General features: G+C 42.7%; 1 protein-coding gene across 3 annotated transcripts in view; it reads right to left on the bottom strand.

Moving 5' to 3' along the window:
* Positions 1 to 13548, bottom strand: part of MAL2 (mal, T cell differentiation protein 2) — a 30934-nt gene extending 17386 nt beyond the window's left edge. The window contains exons 1-3 of one of the 3 annotated variants that reach the window (XM_081505311.1): positions 4724 to 4929; positions 2517 to 2855; positions 593 to 674 (exon numbers count right to left, since the gene is read on the bottom strand). In XM_081505311.1, the coding sequence (XP_081361437.1) occupies positions 593 to 634 (42 nt within the window). In that variant the 5' untranslated portion in view covers positions 635 to 674; positions 2517 to 2855; positions 4724 to 4929. Of the gene's footprint in view, positions 1 to 592; positions 675 to 2516; positions 2856 to 4723; positions 5038 to 13248 lie in introns of those variants that run through there. The other 2 variants (XM_081505309.1, XM_081505310.1) reach the window with 2 other exon arrangements.
* Between the last annotated feature and the right edge of the window lie 5511 nt (positions 13549 to 19059).

Raw genomic sequence — 19059 nt, 5'->3', positions numbered from 1 at the left:
AGAACAGTGCTAGGGAGAAGGGCAGAGGGCAGAGGAGGCTGTTTCAGGGCAGGAGGTAAATCTTGAGATGATTTGGGGCAGGGGGCAGGGGGGCTGAGCAACAGCCTGGCAGAGCTGAAGGGCAGAGCTCAGGGTGATGGAGCAGCAGGCTGGGGCATGACAGCAGTGAGTGAGAAAACACAGGAGGAGGAGGAGGAGTTAGCAGGTGAAGACAGTTTTATGAATCTGACAGCAACAGTCTCCTCCATGCCACCACCAAAGAGATAAAGGCTAGGGACTTTCCTGGTGGTCCAGTGGTTAAAACTCCTCCCTGGTTGGGGAACTAAGATCCCACATGTCACACGGCCACAAAAAGAGAGATAGTGAGATAAAGGTTACACATCCTTTACAGGGTATTCCAGGCCCTTTATGAGCTAACCTGTCTTTTTCATACTTGTCTCTCGCCACCAAGCCCCTCACATCTTACATTATAGAAAAAGAAATGAACAGTCCAGAGTCAAAGCTCTTTCACATTTGAGTGGCCTGACTTATGTTGACCCAGAATATTGTTCCTTCCCTATATGTATTTGAGAAACTCCCATGCATCGCTCACCCTGGATAGCACATCAACCAGAAGGTCTTTCCTGAGTTCCATCCCACGCTCAGGCCATCTTCCAGCCCTCTGGGCAAACTCCCTATTGTGGATTTGTTACATGGATGAGAAACATTGTATTAATAATTAATGCCCCTGGCTTTCAGTCCAACTGTACTACTAGACCTTCTTGGCAGCAGGCTGTCTTATATGTCTCTGTATCTAACATTATTTATCTACAAATTAATTCTTTCCTAACTCTCAGTAAGGCACTGTGCCATATCTGGCAACGAAAAACCTAGGTTATAGATATATCCTGGTGACACGAACAGGCAAGTGGGACTCAATCCCCAGCCCCACACACAATACAACAATATAGGTGACATCATAGAAGCAGGTTATGTCTGGCGTATGGAAGGCTCTTAGATATTTGCTTCGTGAACAAACAAGCTCTTATTTCTCATGGGAGAACAATTGGAGCACCAAATATTAAAAAACAATAATCATGTGCATCTTGCTAGATAATATCCAACCTGCTCATTAGAAGTTAAAAATGTAATTATTAATTCAACTTTCTAAAAAAAAAAAAGAGGCCCACACAATTCACTATACTTTGAAAAACATTTTGGAAAGCCTAAGTTATCACTTGAACAATAATAACAAAAGAGCCAGTCTAATAAATTGGTAATAATGTTGTTATATCTCAAGTCCTAATTCCAAACCAAACATGAACAATCAACCTGGAAAGTTTTATGAAGTAAATCTAAGTCATGAATATTAATACATATTTTTAAAAATGTAACCATAACCTTAGTACCTATGAAAGAAACAGTGTTCCTGATAAGATTCTCTGCTCTTTCTTACTGTTTAATACATATTTGAAGGTGATAAGATCTTCCATTTTTTCTTTTTTCTCAGCCTCTTCTTCTTGGTACATTGTTCTTACTCTCCCCCCACAAATAAGCAACATTATTTTAAATACTGTTTAAATACTGTTATTTACATTATTAATTAATGTAATTAATTAATATATTATATTATATATACATTATTTTAAATACTGTTTATCACTACTAAATATCTGTTAATTCAAGAATCATTTCTTGAGACTCCAGGTACCAAAATAAAGAATGATAAAGAACAACCTGCCACTGTCCATTGGGGACAGGCAGACTCGGAAGGATAAGCATCATTATACAATACAGAGGTTATGATCACTTGACACCTCTAAAGAAGATGCTATACGATCTCTTGGAATTAAGCATCAGTTCAGTTCAGTCGCTCAGTCGTGTCTGACTCTTTGCAACCCCATGAATTGCAGACCTCCAGGCCTCTCTGTCCATCACCTGGACTGGACCTCAAACCGGCCAGCCTCAAATCTGCTGCCAAGCACTGGACAAGGACACTGAGAAAAAAGGCGGAAAGAAAGGCAAGGTTCTGTCCCCAGGAGCTCTAACTAAGGGAGAAATAGACATCATCAAATCTGATTCAGGAGCAGATTGTGGTGAGTGCTATAAAAAGAGCTCAACGCTGTGTGCTCTGGGAGATGGGAAGAGGGGAGAAGGAGCAGAAGGGGAGGAATCCAGAAGGCAGGCCGGGGAGGCAGGCTCTGAGGCAGGCTTTCAGGGCAGATGAGGGCTGTGACTGGGGATGCTAACGTGACGCAGTAGAGATGAACAGTTCTTGTCAGATGCGAAACTACTGTCCTTTCCATACCTCAAAGGCTAGGAAAGGGAATTAAGTGTGTATATGAGAAGGGAACAGACTTGCGTTCCTATCCGTGATGTGGGTATGGTTCAAAGAGGGGAGCGGAGGCAGGAAGGTGTATGAATGCCTCTCCCCCACCCCAACAAATGCTTCTGCACGTGTGTGCGCACGTGCACACACCCACATCTACATCCTTAAACCAGAGATTCTGTGAAACCCAGATTTAAGTCTTGCTTACCACAGTAGATAGAGGACGGGCCTGAGAAGAGAATTAAGCCCACTCTGGAGATCCACCTTCCTCGTTGCAAGACTGTCACATTGGTGAACAGGTCCCTGGGGCCTCGACACAGTATTTCTCCTTACTCCACAATACACTACCTCTTCTTTTTGCCAAAAGCTACTTTTTTCCTGAGCATCAAAATCTGGCTCCAACTTTAAAGAAAAACTGAGCCTTTACTAACATTACAAATGCCGAGTATATTCTCTTCACCTGATTTCAGGCATTCCTAAATTCAGAGTATTTACCAGCCACGTTAATTATCAGCATCCTTGTTCAGTAGAGGTGACTCGAGGCAGCCTTGTTTTTAGAAGTGAAAAGCAGAACACAGAAATGGTTAAAATCTGAGGGAGAACAGTTGATAACATTTTGCAGCAACTGCAAAGTGCACACGGCCTGAAGAAGTGGGGAATGCGGGTTCACCGGTGGTGGATGTGTCTTGGATCTGAGTCCACTTCTGACCTCTTGTCTATTGTGGCCTTACACCACTCTCTGGTGTCCTAAAAAGTCTGATAATTACATACAAGACTCCCTAAGGCACCACCTTTTGAAATTTCTTCCAGGAACAAAGTCAGGGCTCATGACTTTGAATCTCAGCCCTGACAAGAAGACAATCCGACTTTCAGGTAATGCAAAAGTAAATACCTCTTCAAGCAGGTATCAATCTTCCCCTCTTACCCCTCGCCTCCTGAGCTCAAATTTAAGTGTACTTGGCACACATCTTAAGGGCTCAAATACACCCCGAGTTGTAGTGACTAAATTGCTACCCATTCCCAAATCCACGGGTCTCCTTTGTGGCTTAGTGAATGCTCATCACGTCAGTTTGGCTCCTGCAGGCCAGAGGGTGTGACCTGGCTGAAGCCTTGCCATAAGAAAACCGTGCAAGTATTCATCCACACATTGCACCAAACTGAACCCTCACAGTTTGAGCTAAAACATGTTTTCACTAGAAACTGTGGACAGACAAAAATATGTAACCCCACGGGAAACCATGGTCTTGAGTAACCAGTAATTCTGGCTGCATGGATTACAGACTTCTCAACTTGGCTCCTATTTGGATGGTCTTCCTATGTCCCCAAAGGATTCCTTTTGCAAACACCCTTTTTCTTTTCAAATGTCACTTATTTATTAACAGCGTGCTTTTAAACATGCCCTCCGACAACTTAGCTAATTTCCAAACCACTTTGACACCTTCATCTTAGTATACTCTTATTATTCACTAAATAAACAGGCCAATTCCTACGCTGACCTATTTTCAGTCAATGTTTGGAATGAGACCAGGGAAAGGTAAGTGAAGTTGAAGGTAGGAAGGGCTGGTCAGACTGCCCCTAAGGAGAAACACTTCAATACTGCGAACTTTCTGTTTGTAATGCATAACCCTCTTTCCAATTTTCCTACTATTTACATATTGGACATCTCATCACTTTATATCAGTGGAATGAAAAAATCAGAATGCCTATAGGAAAAAAACGTCTCCCAACCTGGCTTACAGAGTTAGCTTGAGTATGAGGTTAAACCTGATGAGGCTAAGAGAAATATGAGCTAGTATTTACCTAGCTCTTGTGTTCCAAGCATTGTTCTGAGGGTTTTATTTGTACCAACTTAAGCCTTACAAACACTGAGAGATAAGCACTATTATTATTCCCATTTTATAGATAAGCTATTCAAGATAGAGTCATGAATAACTTGCTCTAAATTATACAGTTAATAAATGTTAGACCTGGGATCTGAACTTATACTGTTAACATTATGCTATTCCAGCCCCCAAAAGTCTAATGTTTATTCAAGAGCAGAGTTTTTATAATTTGGCCATGGATTGGCTTGGGGGAAAGGGCCAGATTGATTCTCCAAAATCATATCAAGTTGGGTAGGTAAGTGCATATACATTTTTTCTGTATACAGTCTTCTATATACAGTCATATACAGTCTTCAATGTCCATCAGAATCACAAAGGGGTTTGAGGCCCTCCAAAAGTTCAGAACACCTTATCTTCTTGATAATCTCTCCTGTTTCAATGGATGCTGACTAATCGGGTTCCTGCACATGAAACAATATGGTTAAAGGATGTTTAACATGTTCAGACTATCTATCTTCTAATGAATAGCTCACCTATAACTCCGTTTTATATACAACATGTGTTTCAAAGAATGTTTTTAAGTGGCATATACCTCAGTCAACAGATACAATAACTGATAGATGTATTTACAAGGCCGCCCATAGAAATGCAGTCATTCACGACGTGACTGCAGTCCAGGGGTGACAGCATGGGGAAGACTGCTGTCAGCCTCTCCAAGCTCACCCTCTCCCCTCCAGTGCTCCTTCCCCTGCCACGCTCTCTTTGCACTGCAGCCTCTGCCCCTCTTCCCCTGCACACGAAGAGGCCATCACACTGGTCCATGGTTCTGCCCAGCATGCTGCCTTCAGACTTTTGTTGGATAACAAAACTCTGCTACCAAGTCTTAACAGAAAGACTTCCCTGACTGGTTGAAATCAGAGGCTCACATGCATGTTTTGCCCACTGGATTGTGAGGTCAGAGTCGGCCACATTGCCTAAACATCTCTGTATGCTCAGAACCCAGGCCAGCACTTTATACTGAGGATGCTCAACTGCATTCTCTTTGAAATGAATGGAAACTCACCAGTGTGTGTAATAGATGGTTCTAGAGGACAGTACTCCAGAAGAGCAGCTTGAGATGCTGGGAACACACTGCTGTCTGGAGCTTGGCTCATTCCTTGGTACATGGTGGGTGTTCAAAAATAGGCATGAAGACTCAGGAAGCAGGAACATGTCCTTCTCAATTTTTAAGTTATTATTGGCAACACCCACAGCCTCGTACAAGATCTTAGGAGCCTAGGGTGGCAAGTTATGGGGAAGCTGGCACCTTTTGAAATCTAGCTCATGATACCTCTTTCAATCTTCTTTCTAATTCTTCATCTGAGCCCAAGATTTTATTCAGTTTACCTATTCCACTGCAATGGCCATGGAACTGGTGACCAAAGTAGTGGCTGTCTTGTGCCTTGCCCCATCCACCCTGGCTCCTCTCCATCAATCACCATCTGCCTTCTCACCATGCTGATTGCCATTCAAACTGGTCCTGGACTAGCCTTGGTACAGTTCTCAGAGGCAAACATCGTCAAGGCACTTGGTTTGTTTTGTTTTTAATTGGGGGAAAAAAGGACAAATTCTAAGAAGCAATGAGAAATGACATCTATAGAAAAGACCTAACGCAAATGAGGATCTGTTATTTCAATTTACATTTGAAAGATTTAAAAATACATTTGACAATGTCATAAAGAATTAGACTTTTTCCTTGTCCATCTGACCTAAACTTCCCTTTTGGTTTCTCAAATAGCTGTTACTAACCCTGAAATGGAAAGCCCATATTATAGGGGAGATGTATGTTCTGGCTCTTTTGTATTCTTATTTATAATCTCCCTTGATTTTTAAAATCTGTTTTTCATATGTTTATAGGTAACAAGTTATCCTCCAGGTTAAAATGTTCATGCAAAAATACCAATGCTTCAGCATCAATAAGGACTGTACAAGTCATTGTCTCTTATCTTTCTTTTTAATGCCCCTTCTTCTGAAAGCTATTATACAAAAGTTAGGAGTGTCATCTGCGGTGACTATTCAAGGGCATGGCCCTTTGCACATCAACTAGGACACAGGAAAGTCAAGTCAAACTATAAGCTACTGAAGAAGAGTCATGACATTTTAGAAGCTGGGCAATAATAAGTGCTGGAGAAGGTGTGGAGACAAAGGGAAACTCCTACCCTGCTGCTGGGAATGTAACCTGGTACATCCACTATGGGGGACAGAATGGAGGCTCCTTAAAAAACTAAAAATAGTGCTACCATATAATCTAGCCATCCTACTCCTGGACAAATATCCTGAGAAAACCATATTTTGAAAAGATAAGTGCACCCCAATATTCATTGCAGCATTATCAACAATAGCTAAGACATGGAATCTGTGTTCATTGACAGATGAATGGATAAAGAAGATGTGGTATATACACACAATGGACTATTACTCAGCCATAAAAAGAATAAAATAATGCCAGTTGCAGCAACATGGATGGACCTAGAGATGATCATACTAAGTGAGGTAAGCCAGAAAGAGAAAGACAAGTATCATATGATACTGCTTATATGTGGAATCTAAAAAATGATAAAAATGAACTTACTTACAAAACAGAAATAGACTCATAGATGTAGAAAGCAAACTTATGGTTACCAAACGGGAAAGTGTGGAGGGACAAATTAGGAGATTGGGATTAAAATATATACACTATTATACAAAACATAGAGCATCAATAAGGACCTACTGTATAGCACAGGGAACTATACTCAATATCTTGTAATAACCTATAATGGAAGAGAATGTAAAAAAAAAAATGTTCACTTATATATGGAGAAGGACATGGCAACCCAGTCCACAATTCTTGCCTGGGAAATCCCATGGACAGAGGAGCCTGATGGGCTACAGTCCGTGGGGTCACAAAGAGTTGGATATGACTTAGTGAGTTAACAACAGCAACAATACTACTTATATATATGTATAACTGAATGACTTTGCTGTTTATATGAAACTAACATAACACTGTAAATCAACTATCTATATTTCAATAAAAAAAATTTTCCTTTCCAATGTTTTATTATAAAAAAAATAATTGTACAGAAAAGAAGACTGGATTTTACAGTTAATAACTACAGCAACTAGATTTTTCCATTTAGTTTTTACTATTCTCTTTTTTAATTTTTTTTTAATTATGAAAATATGATAACACATTTACAGGAGACTTGGAAGATACAGAACAAGATTACATATAGTTCCACTATATATCACAATTATTTTTAAATAGATAAATTAAGATTTTTAGTTGGAGTTTCAATATCAAACTGTCAAAAATTAATAGCAAGAATATACAGAGAAGTAGAAGAATATAACAGACTTGAAAAGCACTGTGAATGAATTCTACATGAAGAGTTATACAATTTTCACACAACAGTATAAATAAAAATTTTTTAAATAAAACGTTTCCTTTCTTCTAGATAGAAACTGGACAAGACTTTAAGCAGGCATACTTCAAAGCTGCCCTTCCCCGCTCCGGTCAGTTTCTCTGAAATATTTTCACACACTCTTCAATTTGTCTACAGAACAATCACACAGCGTTTGTTGAGTACTGCACATGCGTGGTATTGGGTACACCAGCCTGGCTCCCGTCTCCTGTCATTACACAGTCTTTCCTATTCAGTTGTATCAGCACAGACACACTCCGTCCATGGCTCCTACCACCAGGTACAACATTTCTATCGGACTCCACAAGACAAATCTCCTCTCCTTAACCTTTTCCTTTGGAGCTCAAGGTCAAGGTTTTCATCAACTTGGTTTAAAGTTTCCCATATTTCAGTTCTTCATATTTCTTATGGAGCTGCCAATCAGGGCAAATGACTGCTGAAAATAATCTCTGGCAGTGGCTTTTTTTTTTCTCTTATGAAGTTTTAAAGACTCCTTTCTCATGGATAGAGATTCTCAACTCAGAGGCAAAGGAAAAATCTTACCTAAGAATTAAAATCTTTTTAACACAGGGAAATATACCCACAGATAGCCCCGTCTTCACCACTGCAGACACATAACGTCCCTTTGCAACCATTATCTATTTTCTGGGTGAGAGAGGAAAACTCTACACAGTCAAACATTTATGTGTTAGTCCATCTACAGTCAAAGCTGTGGGTTGAAAATAACCTGAAATCCTTGCCATAGATTTATCCGCGTGACTGCACATGCCTGCTGCATAGCCCGTCCCTCCCCATCATTCTTTCATTAACATTTTGTTTTTCTGGTATAATTCCTCTGTGTTATATATTATACTCAAGTTTGGTCTAGGATCATTTCAGGCCATGTCAAAACTTTACATCATGGTTTACCTTCTAAACATCAAGTCTGTGTCTCTTCTCTGCTTCTTTTATTTGTCATATTTCTTGTTTGCATTATCCCTCATCCAAACTACTGCAATAAGCCCCTTAGCTATCATCCCTGCCTTCAATCTCTCCGCGTTATGACCAACCTTCACTACTCAAAGATTTCTACAACACAAGTCTGATCAAGTTTATCTCTGTCCTTCAGCAGGTCCCCATCACAGACAGAATAAATGTTATGCCTTGGCCAATCATTTCTCAGCAAACCACACCCTGAACTCTACCTGCCCTTTTTCCTCCCCTGCAACCTTCCCATGAGTCATGTAAAAAAACACATGTCGAAAAACACTAATCGTTGCCAGAACCTCTATGCCATGGTCTTTCTTGTCTCTGGGGTTTGCACATATTCTCCTTTCTACCTGGAATTCTCTTTCCCATTTTTGTTCTGTCTATTGAACCACTACTCATACTTTCAGGTTAAACTCAAATGTCACCGTCCCATTGAAGCTGCCTGATATGACCTTCCCAGTGGCCAGGTGTACTCCACCCTGTTTTTCAACAGTACTTTTCATACACCAATTTTATCACTTCAAACATAGCATTATAATTCTTTCCTGGCTTCATACTTCACTGTATAGGAATTTCTTTTAAGAGCAGGAGTTATGTTAATCATCCTATTTTCAGGGCATAAAAGAAGGTGTGATACATAGCTCGTTCTTAATCATTTGTGGAATACATGAAAATTATTGTGGCATCCTAAACACTGCAACTGGAAGCCTATGAATAAGAGTCCTAGACTATCTCACATAAAGAGAGATGTTCAGGATTATCCTGGGGAACACAGATGGTTTCCTAAACACTGAAACTGTGAAACACACTGAATATGGTAACGACCTTTACTCTTTTCCATGTTTAATACATTCATACTTCTGATCTTCTTGTGCATTATATTAATGCAAGACAAGCTCATTAAGGACAAGGACCGGAAACAGCTTGCTCAGCCCAAAAGTTCAGATGCTCCAATGGCATCTTCCTAAACAGACCTGCTTGGAGAGTGCTTTGCCTATAGTTCACCTTCCATGGTTGAGTCTTTATTCCCTGAATGGTAGTTATTTGGGGACATATCCTCTTAACTAGGTTATAAGCTCTTTCAGGTGAGGCAGGGTCTAAACTTCTTTGTTCCTAGAATGATGTCTTGTGCACAATAGATATTCACTAATTACTTGGTGAATGATTTGGAAAACATTCATTCAGGAACCATTGAATCAAAGCATTAGATTTTGAAAATGATAACTTTTGAATGCTTCCCATCTTAAACTAAAAAGCTTTGTTTTGCATAACTAACTTAGTATTAAACTCTTCATAGCAAGCACATGTTGGTAAGTACAGTTGAGTGCAAAATGCCAGAGAAGGACAACTTAGGTGTCTAAGAGTTGCACTATCTCCACCTGGGAACCCAGCACTATAAACTACTTTACCTGGTGTTTGGAGGCTGATAACACCTGTATCTTTTGAGTTATCTCCCCAACAACTGCCTTGAGAGACTGTGAATATGGTACAATAAGGTGAACTGAAATAAAATTATCAGAGCAAAGTTACTGCTTAGTGTGAGACATGAACTCCAAGATCATGGTTTCATCAATGATTGATAGCTCAGCCCATCTTTGTCAGGTTCGGTTTTCAAGTGTTCAGTTTTGACAGCAGTAGGACATAAAGAAATTGCAAGGACAAGTAGATTTGATAGAAGGTCAAAATTAAGGAGTCTGGGCATATTGAGAAACCTTGGCAGAAGCTCAAATAAGGAGTCCCCAGAAAGGAGATCATCAGTGTTGAGAACTACTTCTGGTGAATTCTCACATTAATTTACAGAGAAAAATTTCTGAAGAGGAGCCATGGGAGACTCAACAATTTTAAGGGATCAGAACATTAGAGGGAAATTAAGAAATCAAGGGCCAAAGATGCTTTAAAAGTGTCTCCTTTGCTCATATCTGTGCACCTCCTCAGTGTGGACATTCTAGATAAGAAGAGGGGACCAAGGTGGTCTCCATCTCAGCTCTCTTAAAGCATATAATCCAATACCGCTATGTGGTACATGATGAGGGCCAAGAAGGAGCTATAGTTTGGTTCCAATGTGGTCTCTGCTTTCTCTAAAGGTAACCAATTCCACTGAAATATTTTGGTCCTTCTATTTTTCGTGGACTGGGTTGGGAGGAGGGATATTGATATCAAGTGAAAGGTAATGGGGGGCTCAGATTTAAACCTATCAAGATATTTGGCCATAATAAGTGAAAATTAAATGGAAGTGGATTTCGGAAGTGATGCCGTTCTATCTAGATAAGGATCCTAGAAGTGCTTGTGGGATAAGAAGCCAGAGGAAATGAAGAGACAAGAGGAAAGAGACTGGATATTTCTGTAATCCTGGGACTTCTGGAATGGAGCGAGGCAAAAGCTCCAGCAAGGAGAGAGGCTTCTTGTCAACAGAGCCCCACAAGGGTCTCCCTTGGTGGTTCCCAGCCAAGACTGCATTAGTACCTCTGGGGAGATTTTGAAAAAACCTTACGGACTTGAGGTGCTCCCCTAGAGAGTCTGATTTAATTAGCCTGGCCTAGGGACTATTTTGAAAATCTGCCTGAGCAATTAAGTATGGCTGGAGTTGAGAACCACTGGGTTAGAAAAATAAAGAGGATATTGGGGTGGGAGAGAGGAAATAGAATAAATCATTTTCCACTTTTTTCCCCTCAGAATTAAGCAGAGTTTCCAGAAAGTGTCACATAAACACAGGTGGTTCTTGACATGGCGTGTGATTTGATAGCACAGGGATAAGCCTTCTTTGCATATATACACATATATGTATGTCACATATTGTTACATATACATATACCTGCTCTGCTGTGCTAAGTCATTTCATTCGTGTCCAACCCTTTGCGACCCCGTGGACCGTAGCCTGCCAGGTTCCCCTGTTCATAGGATTCTTTGGCAAGAATACTGTAATGGGTTGCCATGCCCTCCTCCAGGGGATCCTCCCAACCCAGGGATCAAATTCTCTTCTCCTACATTGGCAGGCAGGTTCTTTACCACTAGCGCCACCTGGGAAGCCCATACATACATACATATGTATATATTTACAAGAATCTATTTGAATAAATATTAGAAAAATATAACCAGCATATCACATGTGAGAATTCATGTTTTTAATGCTTAGGATGAGGCTAAGATAAGGTACTGAAGTGCAGAAGGTGAACGCATTTAAGGGCACAATCTGTAAATTCTAGAACAAGTGGATATGGCAAAGACTTCTGACAGAAGTATGCAAACAACTGGAGTTTGAAGAACAGCAAATTCAAGTGGCCCAGAACCTGTGAAATCTTTCTTGCCAGCCTTCACTGGTCTACACTGTCTCCCTTGGCCTAGTGGTGCATCCCGCACAAAGCCACCCTCTTCTGGCTCTTCTCACCTGGATGCTCGTCCCTCATCCCAAGTATTCAGATACTTCCAAACTGGGCACAGACTCAAATCGGCCTCTTCCAGCCTCGCAGTCACGATCCTATTACTGATGTTATAGCCTGGAACTTAACTTGTCTCCTTTTTCAGATTCAAATCTGAGCTAAAACCTAATTTAGGGTGCCTTAGCACAATAGGGCGGAAAACCAATGCTCACCAGGCGTCCCAGCCCCGCAAGCACAAAAGTGAAACCGAAGCGACCCAAATCCGGGTTATGCAAACGCAAAGGAGGGGGGGAGGGGGACGAAAGGAAAACTCCAAAAAACGAGCAAACAGAACCCGCCTGCAGAAAAGGCGCCGACTCGCGAGCGTTTCCCTCTGTATTTGCCATTCTCAGGGCATGATGCAACCTCAGGTTGCCCAATTTATATTTGCACATTTTCCCTAGGGAGCTTCAAAATCTCCCAACTCCATAAAATGCCGTTTTAAAAGTTCAAGTCTGAAGCCCAAGAAGCCTGCACGACAGACCGGATGACCCGACGGTCACCTAAGCCCAAGGAACTGGGCTGAGTCTCAAAGGTAGACGAGAAAGGGAGAGGCGCAAAGGCAGGCAGCGAGGAACTTGACAGCCACGTCTGTACCTTTCCCCTACCAGCCTCAGTTCACTGGATTAGCTACAGCCAAGGGCAACCGTCTGTGCTTCACCTTTCCCCTGCTCTGTTTCTTGAGCCCTGCTCCTCTCCCCGATCCAAAGGGCGCTCAGAGTGGCAAAACGGGAAAAACAAAACCAAAAAAAAAGTGCCCAGGTCTTTAGCCTTCCTCCTCCTCTTCCTGGTACCTCCCGCCCCCGCTTTCCACATGCCGGCGGCCTCCCGGTCACCCAGTCATCGGCTACACCTTGCACCACCCAATAAAATGGCAGGTAGCAACAGGCGAGGCCTCCAGCCCTGCGCGCCTCCCACCCCGGGAAAGCCTCCCGGTGTCTCCGACAGTATCCCCAAACCCAAATAGCCCGTCTCCTCTCCAAGTCCCCAATCCTCGGCCCCGCGGGGCCTCCTGATCGCTCTCCCGGGACCATTTCTGTCGCCAGCGGAGGAGCAGGTGGCCGCGTAACAGGTGCCAGGCGAGAGGGCCCGGGCGGTGGCGCCGTCGCCCAGATGCGGGCTGCGCTGGGCTCCGGGAGGACCCCGGTAGGAGCGCCGGAGGAGGCCACGTCGGAGGGACGGGAGCTGGGGGACCGCGAAGAGGGAGACAGTGCCCGGGGGATCAGGATGCGGCCGCCCGTCCTCGCCACCCAGGGAGCGACCCTCGCCCAGGCTGCCCCACTTACAATCTCCAGGCACACGAAGGCGCCCGAGTAGGTCCGCAGGATGTCGGGGCCGGCGGGCAGGGTGACCCGCGGCGCCGGGAAGGACATGGCGGGATTCGGGGGCGGCGGAACTGGCGCTCCGCCGGCCGACATGCTGCCGCTGCTGCGTCTCCGCGCGCCGCCGCCTCCCTCCGCCCGCCTCCGCCTCCGGGGCTCCCGCCGCCGCCGCCGCCGCCGCCGCTCGGGCCCGCCGGGTCCTGGCTCGCCGATCGGGAGGGAGGGGGGCGTGGCCGCGCCGTCCTCGGCCAGGCCGGGCCCCGCCCCGTCACGTGGGCCCAGGTGAGCGCGCCTCCGCCGCTGAGCCCGCGCGGGTCACGTGCACAGGTGCGGCGGCCACCTGGCCCGATTCTTCCTGCGCCCGCTCTCCGGGTCCCCTGTGCCACCCAGCGGCCAGCGCTCCTGGCTCCACCTCCCTACTCTTTATTTGTTCCCCTTAGTCTACCTCCCCGTAGTTTCCACCTGTTCTCTTTCACCTGTCCTCCCCCCAACTCTCACAGCTTCCCTATCCCACTTTCCTAAATGTAACTACAAGTCAGGTCTTGGAGCTGTGACTCAAGGTAAAATCAAGGTCATCGGTCATACCTAAAAAGGGGAGTGCATCAATTTTAAATGGGGCCCTTGTGGGATTTTAAAAACACCCCTAGGACATTGTCGCCTGGTGGAGTCAGATGGGTCAGCTCCAACATCTGTTGGCAGTGGATATCGGGCAGGGAATCAGCTGCTTTGCATGCCAGTGGTGTGCTCATCTGTGGAATGGGGTTGCAGTTATCTGCTCCATGTGGATGTCTGAATTACATGATAAAACATGAAAATAGTAAGCGCCTGGTAAGCGCTCCTTAAATGGTAGCTGATAGAATGAAGACTATTTTTCTAATTTTTACATATGCACACACATCACACTGTTCTGTACACATGAAGTTGAGTAAGTTATATTTTCCACATAAAGCTTTACTTATTGGTTTCGCCTGACTGAAACTTATGAATTGCTGTTTTTTTTTTAAACTATTCATTTACTTATTTGGCTGTACCAGGTCCCAGCTGGGGCACGCGGGATCTTTCCTGTATCATGCAGGAACTTTCCTTGTTTTGCAGGAACTCGGTAGTTGCCCCCAGGAGGTCTTAGTTGCTGCAGAGGCATGTGGGATCTTAGTTCCCCCACCAGGGATCAAACCTAGGCCCCCTGTGTTACAAGGTGGCTTCTTAAACACTGGACCACCAGAGAAGACCCTGCTGTTTTCTTTTAAACACTTAGAATAATTTTTTTTTTAAGATTCTATGTATGGTTAGGATTCCCTGCCCCAGTTTATCCCCATTTTACATTTGGTTTTAATGTCAACATTTTATAAGTAAAGTAAACGAGAGGAGATAAATTTTCTCAAAGATCAGCTGAAGATAAGCAAAGCTACACACAGCAACATACAAACGCACGTAGAGCAGGCTGAAAAAGTAGTAGGCAAGATCATCAGACACTAATGGAATACTAATCTTGTCTGTCAGGTTTAGCCTTTGAGGAACCGTGTTTAGTTGTATGCATTGGTCATCAGATTTTAGTCATTCTATCTCTTTATTATACTAATAAGCGAAACTCATAGGTGTGGTGGCAGCATCAGAGCAGAAACCATAAAACAGGGTGTGAGTGAAACCTTTTGTGTAGATCTCTTATCTTCCCCACCTCTTCATGTCATCACCTCCTGATACTTAATGTGTGGTATTTGTCTAATAGGAAATTTCACTGGTTTGATCAATGAACCCGCTTCGAGTTTTTAGGCTCAGACTGTCAGGCAATGATCTTTCATGATTGTTTTATTTTACCAAACAGCTCTCAGTGAACACTTCAAGTATGTCCAAAAGGACGACCTCTTCAAATTATTCATCATGAGGATGTGCAGCTATAGTGATGGACCCCCCAAATTTCAATGAATACGCATAAAACTGGGAAAGACTCTGATGTTGGGAAAGATTGAGAGCAGGAGGAGAACGCATCATTGACTCAATGGACATGAGTTTAAGCAAACTCCAGGAGATGGTGAGAAACAGGGCAACCTGGAGTGCTGCAGTCCATGGCATCACAAAGAGTCGGACAGGAATGAGTGACTGAACAACAAAGCATAAAATGACTCTGAAGCTTCCAATATGCTCACTGACTTAGAAGAGTCTTAATCGTGCTTGTTTAAAATTACCACCAAGGGGAAAACGTCATTGTGTCCCTTCTAGCACCCTCCTTGCTGTTCCATGCATCCCCTACCATCCTGGACTATACCTGCTTTCTTCCTGCTTCCACAATGACCAGCAGAATAAAAAATATATCTTTGAGACCCCTTCTATTATTGTAACATATTATTTGTTAAAAAATGGATTCCTCCCTAGAATGTTTTTCTTCCCTCATGACCACTACCATGATCTGTTTACTCTTGATGACACCAGTTTCCTTCTAATGAAGGCCGCAGCTCTGGAATCAAAGAAAAGCACTCATCTCACCCCTGCCACTCATCGCCCTCTTCCTCCACACAGTTGACTGTGAGCTCTTCACAATTTCACTTTTCTATTTTTCTGCATCCTGTTTCCCTGGTTTACTGATCCTCAACATGACCTCTACCTTGCTCACAGACTTCTTATAGACTCCATTTTTTGGAATGTTATCCTTCATATTCATGACATTTTCAACAATTTTTTGCCTTGCAACTTCTTGTTATCTTCAATGAGCTGAAATCACACCTGGACCACCTTATTGCTTGGAATTTCACTCCTCTGTTTTCTTGAATGTTGACATCTTCTATCCATCTAAGTCTTCTTTGTTTCTCAGTCCATTGGCCTCCAGCCTTTCACTCCCTCCTAATTCTCTCATTTCTGGCTTCCCTATCCATCTCGTGCCTATGGGAAGGTATTTTAGAGATGCTTATGCTCGTCTCACATGTTGCCTCCCATTTTGTACTTTACTATAAATTTATCCACACTGCCACATATTCTGCTGTGTGAGTTCAACCCATCAGCTGCATCTGCTCTCAGATTCTACCCTTAAGACTTTTGTTTCCATTATTAATTCATGTTATCTAGTCAGGGATGCCAAGGTGTCAATTTCTTCCACTGCCGCTCCCCCTACTTCTCTCACTTATTATCCCATAGCTTCTTTCACTGTCTCCCATCTCTGTGCTTGGCACAAGTAGACAATATGTTCAAAGTATGAAAACAAATTTAAGCTACTCCAACCTTCCCTACTTTCTCCTGCTTTACAAGGAGTTTTAGGATCTCTAACCAGTAATACTTGTTTCACAGGAAATAGGACCATCCATCGATCCAGTTATCCAAGACAAACAGCAGGGTGTTTCCCTTGGTAGTCACATATTTAACCAGTTACAAGGTCTGGCAGTTCTACTGTCTTATTCTCCAGAATATATCCACTTCTCTTCATTCCCATGTTCTCATTCTATCTTGGGATGCTGTCCTTTCTCTGATAGTCATCTTTCCCTCTCTTGCATTTTCTACACTGCTCTCAGAATAATATCTAAACACGAAATTGGTTACAGTCACACCTCTTCTTAAAACTCCTTCAGGATTCTCTACTATCTCAGGGTCCATTTGAAGTACCTCAGAATGCATTCAAGGTTTTTCTGGGATGTAGCTTCTGATGCATTCTCTGTCCTCCACCAGTTTTATTAATCCACCTACAGTTCCAGAAATTCTCTTGCCACCAGATCTTTACACATTCTCTTCCTTCTAGAGGAACAGCCTTTCTTCTTACCACTCCTCTACCCCATAACTATTTTCAGGATAGTTCCTTTGGGTCCTAGGAGCCAATTGATTATGGCAGCATTCTCTGGCTATTGAAGATTATGTAGGGTCACCTCCCATCTCTGTTTCCCTGTTGTGCTTATTGCACTTAAAACTCTTGCTTCACTAAATGGATATTGCTTGTCTCATATTCCTTAGCTAGTGTTATGAAACAGGATACAAAATTGAAAAGTTCAGTGGAGGCACCAAGAGATGAGGCACCCATCTCTCACTTCTATCAAAAATAAGGAAGCTCAGGAATGAGGATTTGGAAAGAATGATTTGGGGGAGCCGGGCTGGGAGCCACACTGCACTCTGTCCCTCCTCCATCGCCTCTCCCACCACACAGGAAGTAGGTGAGGTTTATTCACATTACATAATAGGGGCTCAAGTAATATCAGCTGACCAGGTGAACTCTGCATGTACATTTCTCTGCTTCACAACCATTACTCTCCCCCTATTTTACTATTTCATAAGAAGCATTTCTATCTCTATCTCAGCTTTTCATTATTTCCCCTTTATAGTTCATTTAGGGAAGTAATCCATAAATTTTCTCTTCTTTCTCTTCAGTTTTCAGTTTCTACTTTACACTTGATCTTTCCCCATCTATCAAGATATCCAAGTTTCCCTCATCATCATAACAGCAACATTTGACTTCTGCCCCCAAAAGAAGAACCAGGACTGGATTTACCTTCCTGGCTGAAACAGCTAAATACCAAACAAAATATGTGAAACACAGGTTTTCAGACATTGCATATAAAGTCATGCAGAATAGTGAGCCCATAGAGATGGGAAAGAAATGACAGGAGCTCTGTAATTTTCTCAGCTTATAGACTTTCCAGCAAAGGGGAAGAAAGACCCTGGTGAAGCACAGCTGTCTTTATTATTTCTATGAGTTGAGGTGGTAAATCTGAGAGTTTGAAGGGAGGGAGGCGCAAAGAGAACTAGAGTTCACAGAGCAGTAAAGAGTAAAGAGTTGCATACAGAAAACGCTTAGAAGGTCAGCAAAGGGTCCCCTTAAATCTCCAGACAAATATTTATCACCAAATAAAAGTAACTTATCTGAGTTGAAGGAAGAAGCATTCCAAAGGAGCATTCCAAAGGAGTGGTATAGAATCTGCCTGCCAATGCAGGAGATACAGGTTTGATCCCTGGGTCGGGAAGATCCCCTGGAGAAGGAAATGGCAACCCGCTCCATTATTCTTTCCTGGAGAATCCCACGGACAGAAGAGCCAGCAGGCTACAGTCAATGGGGTTGTAAAGAGTCGGACATGACTGCATGACTGAGCATGCATGGATAGAGTACTCTGATAAGCATTGCTTTAGTACTGGGGCAAAGTCAACCTTAGACAGCAGGCTGCTCTGGTCTTCCCTTATGAAGATTTTTAAAAAGCTTCAAAATGCTCAGACCATTTCAATTAACCCAGCTGAATCACAGACCATGCAAAAATACTGAGGAATAAAAAATGTCCAGTACCCAATAAGATAAGGTTCACAATGTCTGGCATCCAATTAAAAATTACCAGGCAGGCAAAGAAGCAAAATATATGAATCATAATGAGGATAGCAGTCAACCACAATCAACAGACCAAGAAATGATATAGATGACTGTATTAGTAGAAAAAACATTGGCAGTTATTATAAATGTATTCCATATTTTTAAAAATATAGAGTGAGATTGAACATGTCATGTAAAAAGGACCCAAGTTGAACCTCTAGACATGGTAAATACAATGTCTGAGATGGAAAAAAAAAATCTACAGAGGATTAGCACTGGGTTAGACACAGAAGAAAATATCAGTTAAAATGAAGACAGAAAATAAAATGGAAACATGGAGCAAAAAAAGACTTAAAAAGTGAACAACGTAGTGAGTAGTGGGATATTTGCAAATGTTTTACTATACCTGTAATTCCAGTTTCAGAAGGAGGAGAGAGAAAAAATTTTATAGAAACAATAGCTGCAATTTTTCCAAATTTTAGCTAAATTATATCCACAGATCTAGT

Source organism: Giraffa tippelskirchi, chromosome 6, assembly GCF_054371585.1.
Source record: "Giraffa tippelskirchi isolate mGirTip1 chromosome 6, T2T-mGirTip1v1.2.pri, whole genome shotgun sequence".
NCBI lineage: Eukaryota > Metazoa > Chordata > Mammalia > Artiodactyla > Giraffidae > Giraffa > Giraffa tippelskirchi.
This window is presented reverse-complemented; position numbering and strand designations above follow the sequence as displayed.